This window comes from Eubalaena glacialis, chromosome 3 (genome assembly GCF_028564815.1).
Source record: "Eubalaena glacialis isolate mEubGla1 chromosome 3, mEubGla1.1.hap2.+ XY, whole genome shotgun sequence".
NCBI classification, from domain to species: domain Eukaryota; kingdom Metazoa; phylum Chordata; class Mammalia; order Artiodactyla; family Balaenidae; genus Eubalaena; species Eubalaena glacialis.
In genome coordinates this window covers 59,214,670-59,238,161 of record NC_083718.1, presented here as the reverse complement: position 1 = coordinate 59,238,161, position 23,492 = coordinate 59,214,670, and the positions used below count along the sequence as shown (strand labels likewise).

At 35.1% G+C, this 23,492-nt stretch overlaps 1 protein-coding gene across 3 annotated transcripts in view; it reads left to right on the top strand.

Moving 5' to 3' along the window:
• The window catches only part of RABGAP1L (RAB GTPase activating protein 1 like), a 655,755-nt gene that overhangs the window by 174,823 nt on the left and 457,440 nt on the right, over window positions 1-23,492 (top strand). For all 3 annotated transcript variants that reach the window (XM_061185687.1, XM_061185686.1, XM_061185688.1), the window contains exons 12-13: window positions 3,758-3,851; window positions 11,580-11,730. In XM_061185687.1, coding sequence (XP_061041670.1) covers window positions 3,758-3,851; window positions 11,580-11,730 — 245 coding nt within the window. The remainder of the gene's footprint in view (window positions 1-3,757; window positions 3,852-11,579; window positions 11,731-23,492) is intronic.

Genomic DNA, 23,492 nt, shown 5'->3' with positions numbered 1-23,492 from the left:
AGACATTGTTATCATTCATGTTTCATGATGTATTAGTAGGGGTTTATAATAATAAAATAGGTTTTTGTTTCATATAGCAACAGGGTTCATTAAAAGATTAAAATCCTTTCCCCATTCTTATAGTTATGCATACTTATTTTAAAAGATAAAAATATTACAGAAATATAAAACTTAAAAGTGAAAGATGCATTCCCTAAATATTTATTGAGTGCCTACTATGTGATAAGATACTGTTAGGTGCTGGAACATAATCGCTGTTAATAGTTTGGTGTATATGCTTGCAGCTATTTTGAAAGGTATTTGTAATCATATAAGTAATAATATTTACTAAAATAAAACCATACTTAAAATTACTCTTTTGTTTCTTTTCATCACCAAATAATATATTTTAGGTGATTTTCATGTTAGCATATAAAGATTCACCAATTCTTTTAAACTACCGGATAGTATTCTTTTGAATGGATATACTATAATTTAGTTAATAAAACTCCTATTGATGGATTCCTGATAGTTTTCAATTCCTTATAATTATAAGCAGTGATGCAATGAAAATCCTCTTACATATATATTTCTGGCATATGTATTTCTGGATAATAAATTTCTAGAAGTGGAGTTGCTGGATCAAATGGTATATTAATTTAGAATCTTAATAAATTAAAAAAGATTGCTCGTTTAAACATCAACCTTCTTGTCTGTTTCCCCATACTTTTATCAACACTAGGTATTATAATTCTTTATACTGTCTGCCAGTCTAATTGGTGAATATGTTTCATTGTTTTAATTTGCATTGAAAAATTATTGAGATAGGGCTTTCTTTAATATCTTTATTGGCTAGTTGTATTTTATATTTTTGACCTGTACTGTGTTCATGTCCTTGGCCCAATTTTCTGTTGGATTGTTCTTTATTTTATTGCTTAGTAAGATCTTGGTATATTAGGTAAAATAGCCCTGTCATATGTTGGAAAAATTTTTTTGCTTGTTTTTTAATATATATTGTACCTTACTTCATAGAAGTTTTTAATTTATAGTTAGTTATATTTCTTATTCTTTCTTATAGCATCTTGGTTTTGTTTCATGGTTAGGGATTCCTTTCCCAACAAGAATAATAAGAATCTGAAAGATTCTCTATATCAGTAGTACTTTTTGAGTTTTATCATAATCAAGATTAATGATGTCCATCAGTGTTTGTTTCCTTTTTTCTTTTTCCTTTTCATTGTGTTCTTAGATTTTGGTCTCCAGTTTAGCATGTACAACTTCATCAAATAATTTGGCACCTTGGTGTATTATGATGTACTGTGTAGCAAATTAGAGTATAAAGTAGGATCATCTTGGACCCTGCTTAACTGAATATCAATTTATAAGTACTTAATATTATGCTTGGTACTAATTAATAAGAGGGGTGACCAGCAGTCTGTTTGCCTGAGATAGTCTAAGTTTAACCTGTTTTCCAGTGTAACTTTTAATAGTGTCCCTTTTCCCTGTTGATTTTAAACAAACAAAACCAGCCAATTATTTTACTAGCAAAATAAGTTTATTTTGGAATAGCAGAGATGTGCAGTTTGGGACAAGCAAAAAATGGTGAACTATGGGCATATCTGGAGAACGGATGAGAGGGCCTTGCTTTTATAGAGGAAAGGAGGAAATTGGGGAGGGCTGCAGGGGTTCTTCATTGGCTGCAGATGGCGGGCAGCTTGTCCTTGCTGGATCAGGAGGAAATCTTTCTTCCTGCTGGGGTCTGTAAGCTGCGGTGAATGATACATGTGTGAGAACTAAGCCTTCATGGCTTCCTGACTTCACTTTAAATGAGGTTTCCTTTATTCATTTCATATTACTCTCAGAAGTGCCTCAGTTCAGTTTAAAAAATTATAAGGATTATAAGGGGTAGTAGTTTACATTAGGATATTTTAATATTAAGGCTTCAGTTGTTTCTGTTTACATTATTCCTCCAGTACTTAGTAATACTTCATGTGCTTTAGCTTTAAAAAAATCTCTCATTTCTATTATTTTCATGATGAACTTGTTGCAAAGTTCATAGAGTTGCTTATGTGAGGTATTTCTAGAGCAGTGATGTTAGTGTATATCCTTTTAACCTTCATCCCACCATCCAGAATAATGCTTACTTTTTTTTTTTTTTGAAATTTTGGCTTTCATTAGTTTTTTTTGTTTTGTTTTTTTAATAAATTTATTTACTTATTTTTGGCTGCATTGGGTCTTCGTTGCTGCGTGCAGGCTTTCTCTAGTTGCGGTGAGTGGGGGCTACTCTTTGTTGTGGTGCACAGGCTTCTCATTGCAGTAGCTTCTCTTGTTGCAGAGCACGGGCTCTAGGTGCGCGGGCTTCAGTAGTTGTGGCATGTGAGCTCAGTAGTTGTGGCTCACGGGCTTTAGAGCGCAGGCTCAGTAGTTGTGGCACACGGGCTTAGTTCCTCCGTGGCATGTGGGATCTTCCCGGACCAGGGCTCGAACCCATGTCCCCTGCATTGGCAGGCGGATTCTTAACCACTGTGCCACCAGGGAAGTCCCAATACTTACTTTTTGAATAAAATGTCCCTCATGATTCTTGTTTATCCGGTATCGTCCTAAAGATGGTGAAGCATTTGTCTGTGCCTGTGCATATAGTTTGTTTATATTTTACTAAATATGTGATAAAATCTTTTCAGATGGATATGACCAAATCTTTTAACTTGGCCATATAAACCTTTATTTATCACATTAATTTTTGGTTTTGAATATATCCATTGATACATGAATGAGTTTATGCTTGGATCATGGGATTTGTAGCATGCTAAGTAAAACTGTTCTTAACACAGATCCCAATGTGATTCACTTAATGCCAATCCCTACTATACTGTAACAGCATTGATTAAACCTTAGTACTTGCCATCAGCCAGACAGATTTTTATCTAGCTTATTTCATCATTCAGACAATACTTCTCCAGCCTTTTCTTAGGTAGTACTGTGTCAAAGGCTTTGTTATAATGTAGGTGAATTGTGCCCATTACGTCTCCTTTCTCTACCAACTCTGTTACCACTCAAAAGATTTATAGACCTTAGAATTACTCATTTTCACCACTGATTGTAAACTGTAGCTCAACCTATCTTATTCTTTCTGAAACTATTACTTTACATCTTCGGATGTTTTATACAGTTGCCATTTTAAAAGGCCAAATAGTTTCATCTTTCCTTAGTCAAAAATATCTTGTACTTATCAATATATCTTTAAAAAACCTTAAAAAATTTTTTTTAGATTTCTGGTTATGTGTTTGTATCATATTATAAATGCTTCTCGGTGTTATATATTGATATATATGTCTGACTCTTGTTTTTAGTATTTATTTGTCTCACTAAATATTAATAACTATAGTAATAAAATAATATAAATAATTTACATAAAATATTAATATCTGAGAATGTTCAACTGATGAGTAAAGCACCGTATAGGAATTTCTAATCGTGTTACCATTAGCTTTTAAATTTTCTCTCTTTGGGTAAAGATATTTATTTATAGGTATTTTCAATTTCACACTGTGTAAACTGTAGACAAGAATTTTCATAAAAACTTGTGATTTGAAAATATTTATTTAGGCACTAAAGATAAAATGTATTAATGAAATACTGTTATTTTTGCAATGGGTGTAATAACTAAGCAAAAGTATTTGATTGTTCATTAGACACACAGTCATGTTTCTTGTTTTAAAATACATTAATATCTAATATAGTATGTAATATAATGTTTGTTCTTTTTGTATTTCTTCTTCAGAGAGTGATAATGAACTCTCGAGTGGAACAGGTGATGTGTCTAAGGATTGTCCTGAGAAGATCCTATATTCTTGGGGAGAATTGCTAGGAAGATGGTAAAAATTTTTTTTTAATTGAAAATTTTATATTTACATAATTGACGTTAATTTGCTTTATTAATTAAAATCTATGTGTTTATATATCTTAATCTTAATCTTGAGATTACTTAGGCAGTCAATATAGATAGTCATCTAGGGGGTGAGCCCTCAACCACTCCAGAGTTTGGCAGTTGGAAAGATGAGTAGGAAAGATCGTGCAAAGGAGTCCAAGAAAGCTCCTTTGGAGGAGGAGAACCAAGGGTAGGAGGAGAACCAAGGTAGAAATCAAGTGAATTAAGGCTATTAAGAAGGAGGAAGTGATCAACTGCTGATAGGTCAAGTCAGAGGAAGCCTGAGAATTTCATTGGGTCCAGCGATTTGAATGTCACTGGTTACTTGGACAAGAACCCCTCTGTGGAGAGGTAGGAATGGAAGCCTGATTGGACTATGTCTACGAGGAAAGGTAATCAGCAGTTATAGATAGATAGGTCTTCAGAGAAGTTTTGCTAGAAGGAGAGGATAAGAAATAGGGACATAATTAGGAAGTGGGTGTGGGTTGAGAGATTATTCTGAAAATTAAGATGGCCAGTATAGCCTATACATTGTATGTTGTTGGAAATGATCTAGTAGGAAGAGAAAATTTGATAATGCCAGAGGAAGAGGACACAGTTGCAAGAGAAGTCGATGAATAGGCAAGAAGAGATGGACTTGTTGACTAGTGGAGGAGTTGTATTTAGAAGCGCAGAACATTCCTTGTAACAGAAGGAAAGGTGGGGCATGGCTACACAAGTAATAGCTGACTTAAGTGTACTTACTGTGTGTCGGGTGCTGTTTTCAGCACTTTAGATACCTTAGTTAATTATCATCATGACAACCCTCTGACTTAGGGATTATTATTATCTTCATTTTACAGATGAGAAAACGGAGGCACAGCTATGTCAGGTAGCTAGTATAAAAATACACAACAAATAATGGCAGCAAATAGGTAACTTGCTCAAGAGCCCACGGTCAATAAATAATTTGCCCATGATCATGCAGCAAGTAAATGACAGAATTTGAATTTAGGCAGTCTGGCTCCAGAGCCAGAACTTTTTAACCAGTTGGACAGGCTGCCATTTCTATAATGTACATAGGTTTCTGGATTACTTTTTATAGGAGCATGTAGAAGTTTTAGTACAAGAGAGAATAAACTAGGAAAATTGATACCCTTCCCAGACTTCTCGTATGAGTTTAAAGAGAGATCATGAAAATGACAGTATGGTGGACAGGACAACAAAATACTTTTATGACTAATTAAACAGCCAATTGAGATCTTTATTTATAAAAAGCAAGATTTATAACTTGGTTCAATATACAGCATCCTCTTAGGTTCTAGGAGATACATAGATAAATACACAGTTCCTACGTTTGAGGTTCATAATCAAGAAGGGTGGGAATATACACTCATAACAGACCATTTTAACAAAATAACTGAAACACTGAGGTTGTTTCAAATTTCTTAACCATTTTGTTAAGAAAATAGTTAAGATATTTCTTTTTTATAAAATGACAATCACTTGATTTTTTACCCAACTTAAAAAATTCATCTATTCTCTCTTAGGAATTGTATGCTGATTTAAAGATGAATAGGAGATAATTCCTACCCCCAAAGAGTTTACCATCTTATAGAGGCATATAGACATTTAAACAGATAATTGTGACATGATGGATTAAATGCTTCTGTTAGCACTGAGGACCCAATGGAAATTTTCGAATGAACACAAAAGTAGAAAAAAAAATACAATAAATGTGATAAAGAAAATCCCCAGCAAATATTTTAAAGGTGAAATTGCTATGATGCTTTTTATTATTTCGAAAGGCAATTTTGGAGTAGGAAGAAACTGTTAATAGAGAAGCTAGTTAGGATGTAATTGCATGGGTTGATGAGGTCTATACCAAACTCATGGGTCTTTTGTATGGAGAGGAGTTCCAAACAGAGAAAGAATTCTGAAGTAGAGTTGATGGGATTTCTCAGCTATCATTCAGTGTACATTTTTTGCAGAAATAAAATACCATCTTTCTACATTATATTTTTAGTAGTGGACTTCAAGAAACTCATTGAAAGAATCTGAGGGAGCTATTTTAAAGGACTAAGATAACTGATTTTTAGACCTTTAGAAAACTTGCTGGATCTTTTACAATTCAAGTATGTATTTTTATTTTATTTGGCTTATTATTGCAGTTGTGTCATGACAATTCATATGAAAACGATAAAATTTGCCTATTTGAGAGTTTATATCTATTACACAAGAAGTGACAAAATTTTTAAATTGCTCTTGGAATATCTTTTTTAAACATTCATCTTTTTTAGATTTAGAGCTTTTCAGTGAGTCTTAGGAATACTAGCTTAGGGACTTACATGAAGATATTTTTGTGATTTATTTAGGTAAAGCACGTTTTGGGGAAAACACTACATTTTGTGCTTTGGGGAGATTTTTATGAGGAGACAGCCTGTGTTCTCAAGGAACTTTTAAATAAAACATAGTTGAAAGTATTTTTAACTTATTATAAAACAACTAGATCACTCTATTAAAATAAAGTGAAGCTTTTATGGATAAAATCAGAATTCAGATAATGAAATATACTATTAGAAAGATATAAAGGAAGACTCTTTAATACTAATTTGAAATTATCAGAAAAAAATAAGGATACTATGGAAAAGAAAATGGAAAACAGACTGTAAAATGTTCAGTAATGGAGGTCTTCATACAAGACTGGAGTTAAGGTGTCTTGATGAAAGAGCTAAATAAAAAAAAAAAATGAGGAAACAAGGATTGAGAGAGGAGAGGGAGAGGGTCAGGGAGAGAGGAAATGAGGAGATGTTTGTGAAGGGAGGACTTGGAAACATCAAACTGAAGTGGTAGCAAGATTTCGTTTTTCTAAATATTCAGAATGGTAATGCTGATGACTTATACATTAAATTATTTAAAGAATTTAAGGAATTGGGGCAGAATTATTTCTGGATAGCTTAAGAAAGCAGAGTGCTGATGCTGAACCCTTAGATGTAAGTCAGCTTTTGTGGCAGGAAGATTTTCTAACCAAAAAAATGAAGTGAACCTCCGAGGTAAAAATTGAGTATTAATTTATTATATATAAATAAAACCATCTTCAAACTATTCATTCTCTTTTATTAGACTTTCAGAAAATCAGTATGCATTTAATAGGCACTTTGATTGTATTTTTCATGGCTATACATATTATCACAGTGGGAAAATGTGTTCTTAGTCTGTGGTTTCTCAACCTAGCTGAGCATCAGCAAACTGACAGGGGAAAAAAAAAATCTAACTTGGGAAACATGAAGGATTTGAATCACTAAGCGTGAACATCCATAGCTTCCTTCCTTTTCACATCAATATAATGTTCCACTTTTTTGACTAATGAAAAAACCCGGCAAAAACATATACAAATCAGAATAAAATATGTGCTCTTGATTTTCCCAGTGACCTTTAATCTGTCTCTTTTCTTGAAACTTTTCTTCATGTAGCTTGTTTAACTTAAAGTAAGACCTAGGTTGACATATCTAGGTCTTATCATTAATGGGGGAAGGACAAATCCCTAACTTTACTTCATGTTCTCCATCTTTTAGTTTCAGTTCTAGCTATTCCCTTTTCTGAGAAAACCTTTTAAAATGGGTCAGGCTGCTCCCCTCACATTCTCATATCTTCTAACCACTTACTTCCACCTCCCCTCTATCAAAACTGCCCTAATTCCATCGGTGACCACTCAGTTTCATTCAATGGCTTTTCTTCTCATCTCTTGATTTCTCTGCTGTTTTTGTTAGAAATGATAGCTTCCCTTTGAAATTCTCTTCTGGACAGCTTTAACAATAGAGAAAGTTCTTACATGCCCAGATAGTTTCAAGAAAAGATGCCTCTTTGAAGGTAACTAGATGAATATAAAACAGCTTTATGATCCTATTAGAATCAATGAGAATGTTTGCTTTTAAAAAAGCATTCTTTAGCTTAGCCTTAGTAGTTGATCATATTAATTTAGTTTCATAAATCTATTCATTTACCTAAAATGTATTGAAGACCTTTTATATGCCAGGCACTGTTCTAGGTGCTTGGGATACATAACTAAAGAAGACAGAGATTCCTGCCCTTGTGGAGTTTATATTCATGCATTAAAAACTGCCCGATTACTACTTGTTTAGTATATGTCTGGTTTATTTGTGACTTTTTGAATAATTTGATACCTATCTTGCTTCTAATGCAGAGTTCAGCACCTGTCATAACTAGCCTATTTCCAAGTCTCTTGATAGCTGCAGTTAATGTTGTACGCTATTAAAGCAATGGCCATATGTAGTTATATTTTTATTAGAAATATTGAAACAATGATTATTTCTATAGATTGTTCTTTTGTTTGGGTCTTCTCTGGTTATAGATGTATACTAGTAGCATTTGGCTTAGTATCCACTAGTATCTCTTAAGTACTAGGGTGCTATATGCAATATAATTACTGTGTCATTACAAGAATAATCAGTAAATTAAAGCTGTTAATCATGTTGTGTTATGAATGACCTAGTTCTTTTTAAATGTCAGTCTGTAAAGATAAATAGTGCCTGGGTTTTTAAGAGAGGAGAAAAGACTTTTCTATTATACCCAGCCAAACAGATGGCTGAGGGTCAGCTAGAAGCTGAATGTTGGTTGAGTTGAGTCATATTATGGTAAAATGTGTATTAGGGACTGTTGACTATTAACCTTAAGGTGTGTGTATGCATGAGTAGGAAGAGATATTCCAGATTCAAAATCTTATATAAATCATTATACAAAGTAATTTGAGCCAACATAACACTTAATCAAGCTGTTTGTCCTCTTCATTTTGTCTGCCGTATTGGAAACATATCGTAGTAGGATGAGTGGATGTTAGGAGGTCATTGTAGAGGTTGTAGAGTGACTACAGTTGGTGGCAGTGGAAGTAGAAGTGCATGGATTTTGGACAGGTTGGGAAAATAAAATGCATTAGACTTCTTGATGGATTAGTAATGGATTATGGGACAGAGAGTAATGTCAACCATAACTCCTAGGTTTCTAACTTGGTTGGATTGTAGTGACAATCACTGAGGTAGGATGCCCTGGAAAACGATGAGGTTTAGGAAGAAAGAATATGAGTTTAGATTTGAGCATATTGATTTCTGGAGCTCAGAATACATGGGCATGGATGATAATACCCAGTGACAAGAGACTGAAGAGAATTAGATCACTGAGGGAAACTGGAGAGATTAAAAGCTCAGAACACTTAAGAGGTTAACAGAGGAGAAGCAATCATCAGTGGGGTTTGTGGGAGGGGGGGAAAGAGAGTGCTTTGTTATTGAAGCCAAGGGAAACAAAGTGGTCAACAGTGAAAGGAGTGAAAAATATGTCTTTTGAATTTAGTGGCATAGAGAGAGGTCATGTATTGCTTAAGTGAAAACTGTTACTAGGAGAGAGAGAGAAGCCATGTTGAGTTGAGCTGAGGAATGAGTGTGAGGGGAAGAAATAGAGATAGTGAGTATACAGCGATCCTTTAGAGAAATTTGATGTGCAAGGTAGGAGACAGTATGATATCTAGAGTGTGATGTGGGGTGGAATAAAGGTTTCTTTTATAGGAGATATTTATTGGAATTTTCATAGCTGTAGATACACAGTGATGACCTTGATTTCTGTATAACATGTAATATATTTAATTAATTTGAATTCTTATCTTATATGATATTGTACATTATGGGACTCATAATTCAGCATATTTTGCATTTAATTTCATAGGAAATGAGCTTAGCCCTTTGCACACTGTTGTTTTTAGTTAACTCATTTTTGTTTTACATTAGAAGTACAGAAACTTTCCTAGCCCTCAAACCACATATGTTTTTCCTATTCAAAAGTATAATCAGAATCAAATAATAAATTACAAAAAAGATCCTTTTATGACTGATCCTGGCTCTCTTGTGGTGCAGTATTCTTTTGCTGATCTTAAATTCAGCTGGATAGTGAAGAAGAGGCAGTAGGAAGGAAATCCATGTGTCATACAGTTTACTCAGGTATAAGTCTTCTCAAGAATAATTAATACTCTATCTACTTGACATATTTTATGGAACATATTTAGCTATGGTGTTTTTCCAAATTAACTAAATTTACATTTTAATTGAAGTCCATGAGAGAAATTTAAAGACCTGAAATGGGTTTTTTGGTGTATTATTATAAAAACATTCAAGACCATTGTAAATATTTCAAACAGTATAGGAAAATAAAAGGAGTACTTTCTCTCTTAATTCTATTACATAGATATTTTGGAGTTTATTCTTCCATATTCTTTCCCTATGCATGTCAAAAGCAGGTTTCAAAATAGTATGTGTTAGGGAGAGAGTGTGAGAGAGAGAATGTGTATTTTAAATAATACCATATATACTATTTTGAAACCTGCTTTTTTCACTTAGCAGCATAATTATGTTCTTTAATGGTGCCGTAGCATGTTAAATCATGTAAGCTCTACCTCTTTTTACTTTGTTTTGCTTCAAGCCTGTCAGTATTATCAGCTTAGGTTCCCTAACTCAACAATATAAACGTTTTCCTTTATGAGGCTGAAAGAAAGCAGAATGGTCATACATTTGATGGTTTATTAAAGATATTAATGAGATGAGTTTACTTGAACTTTCGAGTTATGGAACTTATTACAGTTTTTCCAAGATAGCTGGACTATGAGAGGATGGGGAAAGCATGGAACATATTTTCAGGTGAAGGGCATGCCAAAACTGAGGTCTGGCCTGGAGCTGGCAGAGTGTGTAAAGATAGAGAAGTAGGTAAAGTAGATGGGAGGCCAATTTTAGAAAATAGACATATGGTTTCTATGACTTTTCAGGCTTAAAACTTGAAACCAGAACCTGGGATGTTAGACCAAACCAGAGTACATCATTAAGGTTTGGAGTCCAGATGGTTACACTAGGATCAGCTCTAAGAGATCAAAGGTGAGCAGCAAAGTAGAGATAAAGTCTGAACAAAAAGGCATAGAACATAGCTCCAGGTTCAAGCTAGGCATAGACTGGGAACTACAGTTCAGTTTCTTGTTCAGTTGGGCAGATTATCATAGTAGCATACCTACTATGTGATCATTGACTTCATGACAATGTATTTGTCATTGTTCCAATTCTAAACACCCTTGGAAATGGGTAAGGCTGATAAGTGTATGTTGCTGGGGAGTTGGATAGGTTGTATATGTTTTGTAGGAAAGGGCTAGGTTCTTCCTTTAGGAAGCACTTTGGGTCAGGATGTAGAGGTATATAGTCAAGGTGTGATAGGCCCCTGATCTACTTTCAGCATCCCTTGTCCCCAACCCTTACCATACACACATCATTAGCCAACTTGTCATACATTCATCTTAGGGGATTCAAATGGCTCTTTTTATGCCTTGGAATGCTGCCTAGAAATATATAGTTAACACATGCATTATTCTGAGTAGGTTCATAGGATGATTAAAAAGTAAATGAGGAGAAGAAAGAACTTTCCTTGTGGGTGGAATAACATGGTTCGCTAATAAAGAAGATGCAATCAAGAAAAAAAGTTGAAGACATTACTAAACTTAAACACTACTATTATTATTTCATGCCCCTCCCTGCCATTTTTCTCCTGATCCAGTCTTGCACTTTTATATAAACTCATCAATATACTTTTCATAACAACAGCAGGTCAGCAGTGGTGAAGGGAGTATGAATGGTTTATTTTCTTGTTTTCTCAGGCACAGTAATCTTGGTGCGCGACCAAAAGGGCTATCTACTCTGGTGAAGAGTGGTGTTCCTGAAGCATTGAGGGCAGAGGTATGGCAATTATTAGCAGGCTGCCATGACAACCAGGCAATGCTGGATAGGTACCGACTTCTTATCACAAAGGTAGGAGATCTTTTCATATTATTCTCATGCAACAGTATATTAAGTAAATCCTGTTTTCATAGCTCCAGTAAGTCATAAATGCTTTGAACTTCTTTAAAAACTCTATTGTTGTTCAGTGAATAGTTGCCTTTTGTTCTAAACACCTGTTGGACAGTGATAAACAATGCACTGTAGTGATCTATGAACACTTAATGCCTTGGCTTTCATTTTTTTGTTCGAGTAACTTTATAACTATTTACTAAGTTGGAATGTACTTATATTTCAAGTACTCTCAATTAACCTTTCTTACTGTATGAGATTTATGTACAGTTGTACACAGTATAACTGTACTCTAGTATAATTTTAAAGTCAAATTAACTTAAAATGAAATTATAAGCCCTTCTGTGCTTATGTAACCTTACACTTAAATGATGTGGATAGTTGCCCATATCCTTATCCTGTCAGGAGCCTCTGGTTCCAATGTAAATTCCTTTGCTTATGCCCAAAGAACTGATTTTAGAGCACAGGTAAGGGTAATCCTCGATCCTAGGCTCTCTTCTTAGGTCTTACCTCCTAATTTCTTAATCTACTCTAATAAATCATGGATTTTAAAATAATGGTAACATTTTGTTTGTTTTTTAGAAAATCTCTATTCATAAATGAATTTTTTTGATAAGTAAGACTTTATTCCTCAGGCTATATCAACTTTTAAAATTCTTTAGCCCCTCTGATTCCTTCTTCCCTTCCTTACCTCTTTGCCGCCCTCCATTTCACAAATATTTTCTGAGTGCCTAGTATATTCAGTCACTGCTAAATTCATGCATTTCTTTTTAAAAAAACCTTTATACCATTTTTTATGATTAGTATTTTCTATAGTGGGATGTGCAAGATGATCCATTGATGTTGGGGGCAGAGATGTCTAAAGTTCCATTTGCATTTTTTAAGTTACAAATGCAAAATGTTATTCAGCTATACTAATATTTGTTGTGCCATGCTAGGTCCTTGGGTCTGATGGCCACTTGTCCCGTGTGGTTCAGGAGTGACCTGGGGGAAGAAGGGATTTGCACACCTTGGAATGGAATAACAGTGGTGCTCACGCTCGTATATTCGCTTTTAGAATGCTCAGTTTTCTTGCAGTTTGCTTGTGTTAGATTAAGTGGATTTACAGGTTATCTAGTTTTAAATCTTCATAGGGTAGGTGGGTGGTTCATAAAGACTGCTGTCACAGGATGTTACATATCAAGATAATTTAAAAAAATAAACACACTAATCTGTCCTTCAAGCAAAAATTAATGTTATGGTAATGGATGACAAAGCAACTACTTTGGGAAATAAATTCATGTTATAGAGAAGGATGTTTGAAACATTTAGCAATTTAAACATTACTATGTGATTTTGTGACTGAAAACTACATGCCTGTGTTATTACAAAACTCTTACCATTTTCTTACTTTAAAATCTGGAATCAGAAATTTCAGGTATGTTTAAAACTTGTGCAAATGGTTGCAGAGAATTTGAGACTGATTGTTAAAAATATGAAAATACAACACCTTCTGGTTTATTTGTAAGAATACTTTGAGAAAATGAGTACTCTCCTAGCCAAATTTCAACAAAATGGTTGATGGGTGGGACTGAAACAAATGATGTGCCTCTGCTTGGATCTATTGCTCTTTGTTATTATTTTCCAGATATGATCATGATTAAAACCATGAACCAAAAAACTGATTTTGGAAAGTTTTCAAACTGTCATTTTATAAACTGCTAAACAAACATATCAAAAGATGAGGAGTCATATTGTATGATTCTATTTATATGAGATGTTTGGAATAGACAAATACAGAGAGACAGAAAGTAGACTAATGTTTGCCAGGGGATGGGGAAGGGAGGAATTGGGAGTGACTGCTAACAGGTGTGGGGTTACTTTTTGGGGTGATGGAAATATTCTGGAGTTAGAGGTGATGGTTGCACAACATTGTGAATATACTAAAAACCACTGAATTGTACACTTTAAAATGGTGAATTTTATGTCATGTGAAGTTTATCTCAATAGAAAAATTACACAAAATAAAAAAATTTTAAATGACCCATGTTCAATATTGAATAGTATTTTTGTAGCATTTTATTTAAACAAACATTTTTCATTTTAAAATTTTTCTCTACATTTCTATGCTCTATAGTATTTATATTAGTACAGTAGCACTTGTGAATAATAAAAATAAATAATAAATATACGTATATTGGAAGTTTATGCTCAGACATTTTTATTGATGAGGATATCTGAGCAAAAGTGTGCAGAGACCATAACTCTTGGCGTCAAATCACTTTTGCACATAATTAACAAGCTGTATACCTTTAGTGGCTGCTCATGGCGTAGCAGCGACTGTCATATTCCTTCCTCCACTAAGAGGCTTTGTTAGTTCATACCTTTTAATATTTCAGACTTTGGGAGAAAAATGAAAATAGTCTCCCAAAATATTATTTATAAACTCCTGACAATACATATGTTCATATATGTGATAAAAGCTTTACCATACATACCAAGCAACATGGTAGTTTTGAATATACAATTTTTAGGAAAAAGTTTAAGATCAAGAGACAGAATGACATAAATGTTTTCATTGAATAAAATATTCCTGGACTCCTTTCACTCTGGGGTTCTGGCTGTGATTTACTTTCTGCCTGTGAAGACTGGAGGGAGGAAAAAAAGCCACATATTTTTCTCTGGCAGTGGTGGGCAGATGCCTGGGCCTTGCCAGTTGTGAGATTTTGCATCTGCTCTGGGCGTTCCATTCTGAATCACATGCCTTCATTCTGTAGTTCCTTTTTCCTGCAGTTTCCTATCCTGAGTAGCAATAGTAACCTCCTGATTCTTTGGACTGTAGTTGCGGCGGCAAACCTGAAAGCCAGCAGTGATGTTCCCAATCTTTTGGTCTTCCAGTGTGTAAGTGCCTAAGTCCTTGCATTAAATCCTTTTTGAAATACTTAGAGTGGGTTCTATGTCCGTGACCGAACCCTGTCTGATATACTTGGCATATGCTTGCCACCTTGTTGTCACAAGATGGCTGCTCTACATCAAGTGTTGTGTCCAGAAAAGAGAAAAGACAAAGGCAGCCAGACTTGAGGCTAAGGGAACAGTCCTCCAGACTGTCAAGTCTGCCCAAGATTCTGACACCAGCTGCAAGTTTGGGGGTCCCCAGAACCATTCACTTCATACCAGTTGGCTACAAATTTGGGGGTCCCCATAGACTTCCTCAGGCATGTAGCAAAGTGTTATACTTACAATTACAGTTCTTTTTTTTTTAATAGCAAAAGGATGCAAATCATATATAAATCAGAACCAGCCAAAGGAAGAAATACATTGGGCAGAATCTGGGACTGAGAGGGTTCCAAACAGGAAGCTTGCATTGTCCTCAGGGACATATTACCTTCCCAGCATCAATTTGTGGTAGTACCTATCACCATCCCAGGCATTTCAGCAAGGTTTGGTATCCAGAGTTTTTACTGGGGTTTCATCATATGTATATATGATTGATTGAATCATCGCCCACTTGGTTGAACTCAGTCTTTAGCCTTCTCTTGTTCCCTCCCCTGAGACTGGATTGATATCACCTGGCTCAACACCCCTATCCTCTAATTACATGGTTGGCCAGCTCCCATGCTTAGTCCTCTTATTAGCATAAACTCTCTAGGGCCCTTCCATGAGTCACCCAAAATGTAAGCATAAACTGTCAGATGTGGTTGGAGGGGCCCACCATGAATAACAAAGATGTCCCTGTCATTTGGGAAATTCCAAGCTTTTAGAGGTTACGTCCCATGAGCCTGGACCTTCCATGAGCCTGAACCTTCCATGAGCCTAGACCTCTTTTTGGCATATCTCTTTTTGACAGAACCAGGTCTGTCACCCTTTTAAATATTTTTTCCTTAAGCCCCAAACAGCAGCTTCCACTTAATCTCCTTGATCAGGATTCTGTTACATGGCTATCTCCATAGAAAGCTGGGAAATATTTTTTAAGATGGTACATTGCTGCTCCTCTTCATCCACTGAAATACGAGTTTATTAATAAGGAAGAAAGAGAATAGATACTAGGTAGACAGCTACCTTTCTCTGCTACAGCTGCCTTGTTAGTAGAGACAGAAGTTGAGATCTGTTGTGCAATAACTTATTATGAAAAGCATGTAAACCTAGTAGTTTATTTTAGGACAGCAAATGTTTACTAATCGCCACTTGAGATTGACTAATAATGTACAATTTAAGATAGTATAATAAATATTTCCAACTTTGCTTTATAAGTCAATGACCACATAAAATTTTTAATGTTATTTCTATCATTAACAGTGCAGTTTATCAAAAACATTTTCATACAAACAATGTAGAAATGTGTGGCTCTGATCATGTGCCTTTATTCAGGCTCTCAAGTCATAACATTTCTGTGAGAGGAAGTACAGTGGTATATTTAATTTCATTGTCTTCTTTGCTTCATAGCCAAACATAATAAAAATAAGATGAATAATGTCAGTATTTAAAAAATAATTTTGTTCTTTCTCTGTGCTTACGGGTAGAAATGAGACAGCAAGTGCTTATAGCCAAGAGCATTAAGAATGCACTTTGGTGGTGAATGCATATGAGCTTAGGAGCTGCTCAGGAGAAAGAACATAAACACCCAGAGGATTTTCAGTAAGAAGTACCTGCATATTTGGCACTTTCTTGCCCAAAGCTGGTAGTATTTTCTTTTGGTCCAGTTGATTTTTCCTCTCTTATTAAGGGAACGGCAAGATTTCAAGGTCAGTTAATAACATGGTTCAGCTTGAGCATATAAACTTGCTAAAGACCTCCCAAAGACATCAGATTATATAGGGAAGAAGGAATATGAAGTATTTACAGAAAACCTACTAAGATTTGGCTTCTATGAGAAAGTAGTCTGTTTATCATTAAATCCTATAGTATATAGTGTGCTAGTCCACAATTTGAAAAAACAAATCACATTCTGAAGCATCCTTTTCAGGTTAGATGGCATATAGCAGGCTGGATCCAGCCTATCATATGCTTTGTGTAATCATCAATAAATACATTAAAGAATAATATACATTTCTGGCTCAAGCTTGTACTTTCTGTTTTGCCATAGACATACTACTCTTTATTACTTACTCTCTGTTCTTCATACGTTGTAATACCTGACCAGCCCTCAAATATATTTGATTTTGTGACTCCATTATATTAGCATATCGACCATTGCCTCAGGGGAGGGAGCTGTCACAGTGTGCTTTTAGTTGATTAAGGTCTACTTCACCAGTAGACTCTAAACTCCAGGGGAGCAAGGACCACAACTGTTTTACTCTTTGTGGATACCCTGTGTCTGGTATAGGGCTTGGCATGTACTGGATGAGCAGTAAAATTTGTTTTTGTCCCTCTCACGAGGGACCCAAGGTCATTTGTTGACTTATTCATATAGTCATTTATTCTTTTTTTTTTCTTCTTCCCCTAAATTGTAAGCCTTACATTGTGTTGTGGATAAAGCTGGTAAAGTGTGAAGCACAGTGTCTTTTCCCAGGAATTTTGTCATCTAGTTGGGGAGAGCACAGCAATGGGTTAATTTGAGCAGCAGGTCCTGGTGTGCTAGCCTATGTTGTTTTGCCAGGGAGTAGGTAGGAGCCACTCAGAATTACTGGCATAGAGAGTTTTGCAATGGCCAGTGGGGCATGTAGATTGAGCCACCCTGAATCTTAGTAGGTCAAGGCTAGAGAGTAATATTGAACAGGGAAGAGGGCTGGGGTTACAGTGTGGAACAGTCACTCTCTCTGGCCTTGTTGTTTTTGTAGTGTAATCTATGGAAAATAAAACTTTGCAAATCTTTTTGACCGATAGGAAAAGACTCTAGGGACCAAAGGTTTAAAAAGGATGAAACACTCTAGACTAGATTTAAGATGAAGCAGGACAGGAGCTGCAGGCTAACTGGTAACCTTAATCTGGAGCCGAGGACCAAGCAGGACCAGCCAAAAGAGCTGATCCATCTAAATAATGGAGAAATTCTGTTGATCCCACTGGCAGCATCAAGGAGCTTTTAGGCACAACTTGCCTTGGTGAAGGCTGCAGCTCCACTTAGGGAGGAAATGTTGGTGCTCACTCTGGAGGGAGACCATGCGTGGGTTCAGATTTCAAGCTCTGCTGGTTAGTAGCTTGTGACCTTGGGCAAGTCCCTTAATTATCCTTAGTCTCAATTCCCTCATTTGTAAAATGGGCTTAATAATACATATCGTACAGAATTGTTGTGAGGATTGAATAAGATAATTCATGTAAAGCACTCAGAGCATGCCTAATATATGGTAAGCACTCGTTAGTGATAGGGGACGGGGAAAATTACAAAGCAGTATATGCTTTAATGTTAAATGAGTGGCACAGAAAAGAACTTTAGGAAATATGGAGATTATTATGGGTTCTTGATGTCTGTGCTGGTTTCAGGACACCCATCTGAGAAATAAAGAGAAAGAAGGAAAACAAGATGTGTGTAACACTCTGTTATGTACTTGTGCCACTAATTCATTCTTTCATTTATTAAACATTAAGGTGTCTTCTGTGTTAAGAGTAACACTGATATCCTACCTTGTAGGAACGTACAGTCCAGTGTAGGAGGCAGTCCGGAAAGCAGAGAAATGGTGATGACATGGTTAAGTGCTGTGACAGAGATATGAACAAGGTGATAAGGGAGCACAGAGACTGGAGCAGCCAACTCTGCCCAGGAACAAAGAACAGGAGGGTATGTTTAGTCTGAGGCAATGCCATTCCCAAAGACACAGAGTTGCGAAAGGTCCTGCCATGGTCAGAGGCTGTGGGAAGTTCAATATGACCCACGGGGACACTCTACACTGTAAACTCTAAGTCAGCAAGGATTGTGTGTGGATTTTGCTCACTGCTGTGATCTTACCACTCAACGCTAGGACTGCCCTCTAGCAGATGCTAGAAAACACTTGCTGAGAGAAGTAGTGGAGTGTGTGATGCGCATTATGTCTAGTGCTTTCATATGCCCTTTCCATGTAAACCTGACAGCTTCAGTGATATAACTCCCATTTTTACCATCAGTGAGATAGGAGGTTCAGAGAGTTTAAGAGACACACAGTTACTAAATAGCAGAGTCAGTATTTGAATCCACAAAGTAGAAAACTCTAAAATAGAAATGAAAGAGGGCATTCTTACATTTTGTCTTTTAAAGATCCTTTGGAAGGGAAAACTCTTTCTCTGTATTTTCCCCATCATTTAATCCTTAAGGATAATAAAAGTTTAAAGAAATAAAAGCAGTACTATCCCTTTTCTCTACTTTTGCTATTCATTGTATGGAAATGAAATTTATAATTTACTTGAGGAATTATTCTGTTTATATCAAGAAACATGTGTAAACCTTCTAAATGATGGAAACGTTCTAAACAGTACTTTCTAGAATTAGTAATAGAAAAGCCGAAATCACCTAACTTCAAGCCGTCCCTTTTAAAGTGGGTCTTCACACCATCTGTCCTAAAGTGGACTTGCGGCTTCAACCACTGTCTGCTGCTACATGATTTCTGCCAGAGGCTGAGGGCACCAACACGTTGATGAATCAGTGGCAGACTTGTACCGCATATTCCTGAAAGTGTAAGTTCTTTATTGCTTATCATTGAGATTTCTTGTTATTTCTATTAAATTAGCATTCTTCATAATATTGAGGTGATCTGAAAGGACGATGGAAGGATTGTGACCTTGCTGCCCCTTATAGAAACAAACAGAATTTAAAGCTTCTAAACTTACGATTAAATCTTAATTGCTGACTTTAGGAGCCACTGAGTAAATGATTACATTTTCACACAGTATGAGCCATTTGACATAGGGAAGATCGTGTGTGTTTTAGGGAAACCTGAATTTTATGTAGCTTTACAGAACTGTATGTGTTATTTTAGTAATTACATGGTATGTGTGGTATAGTTTATCAAGTCTGCTGATACTGCTTATATAGCATAGGAAATATTAGACTATAATTCTGTGCTTTTTTGTAGAAGTGATCTAATTGATAGCATTCATACTTTATATTTTGTTAAAATCAAAACAAGTTTTTAATTGATAAGCTTTCAGAAATATCATCATAACTCATTTCCTTCTCTCACTTGAATTTGTTTTTTTCCAAATGAATCTCCTCTTCAAGAAGTATATGTATATATGTGCACACACACATACATTTTCTTTTTAAAGGACTTAAGTTCTAGTGTTAGATTGACCTGGATTTGAGTCTTACACCTCCCATGTATTAACTTGTGATCTTGAGAAGTTATCCCAACTTTCTAAGCCTCAGTTTCATCGTTTGTAAAGCAGGGATAATAATAGTACCTACTGTGATTGTTGCGGGAATTAAATAAAATGATAAAGTGCTTGGTACATAGTAAGTATTCAAGATATGAATGCATGATATTAGTAATAATGGATATTGGTATCAGTGTATATTTCTACTTTAATATGTGTTTGACAACTTCCAGTCACATAATTTTCATGAGAGCATATTATGTGAACAACAGCTGATGGAAATGAGAAGTGATCTTTTTAGAAGTATGAAAAGTCAGATTTGTCTTTTTCTAATTTTTTTTTTTTCTGACTAGTGAATATCTTGGAATGTTTGCATCCTTAGGCTTGACTTTGTAATGATTATATGAATTATTATTTCAGTGATTATGCATATTCAAGTATATCATAAAGTCAAATGATATTCTCTAAAAATCACTCCTGATGCCTGTGTGATCTAATCAAGACTGCAAGGCAGATATCAATCTCATTCACTTATTAATTCACTCATTTAGTAACTCTTTATTGAGCATCTTTTATGGGCCAGGCTCTGTGTGGTTTCTAGGCCTATGTAGACAAAACGGGCTCTCAACCTTGAGGAGCATGGTCTAGGGAAAGCTAGGCCAGTACACAGATAGATCAAATATATGATGATACAGGTTATAACACGTATCTTAATCAAGTGTGTGGAATACAAAAGAGGCAGTGACAACTCTGCTTGGGTAAGTCAGGGAAGACTTCATGGGGAAGTTAATGTCTGAGGTGGGAATTAAATATGTCTGAGCAAGATAGGAGAGGGAGTACAGTATAGGAGTGGCTTATGTAATGATTCAGCTGCCATTTCGTGACTTAGCTTGGATTATCCTGGAAGCCTTAGGAAGTGAAGTCAATGTGCTCCTTCCTTCCCTCACTTCCACCTCAATTGGCCAACCAAATCCACTATTTATGGGTCAGTGCTTGTCCCCTGGTAAAATGGGAAGAACATAATACAAGTTTATTCTTGTTATAATAAATATGTGAAGTGAAAAACCTCAGGAAATATATTAAAATGATATATTTAGTTGATTACCTAGGGTCGACGTAATAGAATTTTAACAAGTAATTTTACAGTACCTATTTAATAAATGTTTGAGTACCTATTGTGTGCCAGGTACTGTGCTAGGATGGTAATGCATATTAATTTTTAAAATCAGTGAACTGAAAAGTACCATCTATTGGCTAAATACAAAACAGTATAAACTTGCAAAGACAAAGTCTAATTTGGTAAAGTACAGAGAGCATGTGTTTAAGCCTCTATCAGAGAGTAAAAAGGGCAAAGTTGCAAGTATTACTTTGGTAGTTGCTGCCAAAAATCTTTTTTGGAATATAAATAAAAAACAATGATAAGAGTGGCCTGTTTTAAGATTCTGCAAGTTCTCTGTTTTCTTGAGCATTGTATAGACAGATGAAGCTTCACTGTGTTTATTCTTGTCAGATTATTGGTACCGCTCAGAGTAAAGCCTGTCTTCTCTCTGTTCTCCAGTGCATTATTGTAGCAGATGGCTTTTAATAAAACATGTAGCTAAAGAAAAATTTTTACCCTATTTTAGTGGAACGTACTATAATTATAAATACTGGACAGTCTCAAGAGGAAATGTTTAAATTGGTATTTTTCTTATGCTCAAATAACATTTAGTGAATATTTAATTGAAAAGTCAAATTATGGTATCAGTTATGTATTTTTTTAATTTAAGTTTCCACAACTAAATTAAACTTTGTACATCATTTAGCCAGGTAGATATTTGCTTTTTCTTTACGTGGTTTATTTTTTAAAAATTCAATGCTGTATGTTAGTCAAATAACACTCAACACTAGTTTTGTTGAGAGGCAGGGCATTGCTTAATTACATAGCTGCTCTGTTCTCTGTCATCACCTTGTCTAGTTGTAGGAAATGAGCTTTTTGATAGAATGGGGTTACTCCTGCTGAGTCTGTACCATTGGTATTATAAAAATCACAGACTCTTGTACTGGTATATTACTGATGTAGCCATAAAATTTAAAAATTTCTCCAGAAAATTCATAGTTCTTTAAAATTTATTAACCAAAAAAAAAATAAAGGGGGCAAGGATACTAAAGAATACTCACTGTGTTGTAATGTAAATGACTTGAACATGTACATAGTAGAAGGTCTTTACTAAAGGAAACTAAGAATTATTGAGACTCTTTAAGAAAATGTACCTTTTATTTCCTCTTTTCTTGCATAATAAGGGCGATGGTTTCTTACTACATAATTATACCTTTGCTTATTATTTTTTTCACAGCATAATTTTTATTAAATTTTCTTTGTTCTCATTACCTGAGGTCTTTCATTTTCTATCATATCAATATTGACACCTACATATGTAAAAACTATGATTATATATGTGAATCTGAGAACTCAGAGTTTTCCCGCCAGCATTGATACGTTTCTGTAAAAATTTAAAAATATACTCTTAATTGTTTTCATGTATTTAAATGATAATGTTCTGCTTCTAGTGGTAAGTGTTGTTTTTGTTATTCTTTAAACATAGTACATGGTTTTGAGGTTAATTATGGAAAAGATGATTTTGTAATGAATTAGAGTAGGAGTACACTGTTTTGAGGGAAGACTGGGCTATTGCCGAGCATGGATCCGTGGCATAAAAGCTATATTTATAGCTATAGAATTAAGGATAAGAGGAAAGCATTGATATTTTTCTTAAATCTCACAATTTTCAAGAGCCTGAGATTATAATGTGATTCCTGGATCCCAGTTTCATCATAACTTTATGGACTTATCTGCACATATTTCTAGAGCATATTTATATTTTATTGGGTAACGTAGTGTGCTGAGTTTTCTCCAGGGTTTTGCTTTGGCTTTGATTTACTTTTCCATTCAAATTTATGTTTAGATATGTTTACCATTAATTAGTGCCAAGGTTAAAAAAGGAAGAGACAGCGGATACCTATGAGGCAGGCACCAAAACTCCCTCCCCAACATATCACACGTTTCTGCTTGTATTTTGGTGACAGTTCTATTTGCAGCTTCTTGCTTGATTACTTCATGAATTTCTCAGTATCTTCCCTTTCTCTTTTTGTGTCTCTTTATAGTTTATATTTCTTTGTCTCTCCATCATATCTTTCATTCTTTTTTTTACCTGCCTCCCTTTCTTAATTGTCATAATGTAGCTCTGAAAAGTGATTTTTTGTTATTTGTTGTTTTATATTTGCTGGGTTTCATGTTCCCTTGAATTTCTCAGATTAGGCTGCTTTTTACTCGCATGGCTTTTAGTTGATTTTTAAACTAACAAGACAGTAGACTGTGTCATCATAGAGTAGAGAAACTGTCATTTTGTTGTACTTTGTATCCCCAGAGCCTGGTATTAGTCCTTAATAAATATTTGTTGAATGACTGTATGAATTAAATTCTATAGGTCAGTGCTCCATGATTCGAATAGAAAAAGTAGGGGTTAATGGCTATGGCATTGTGG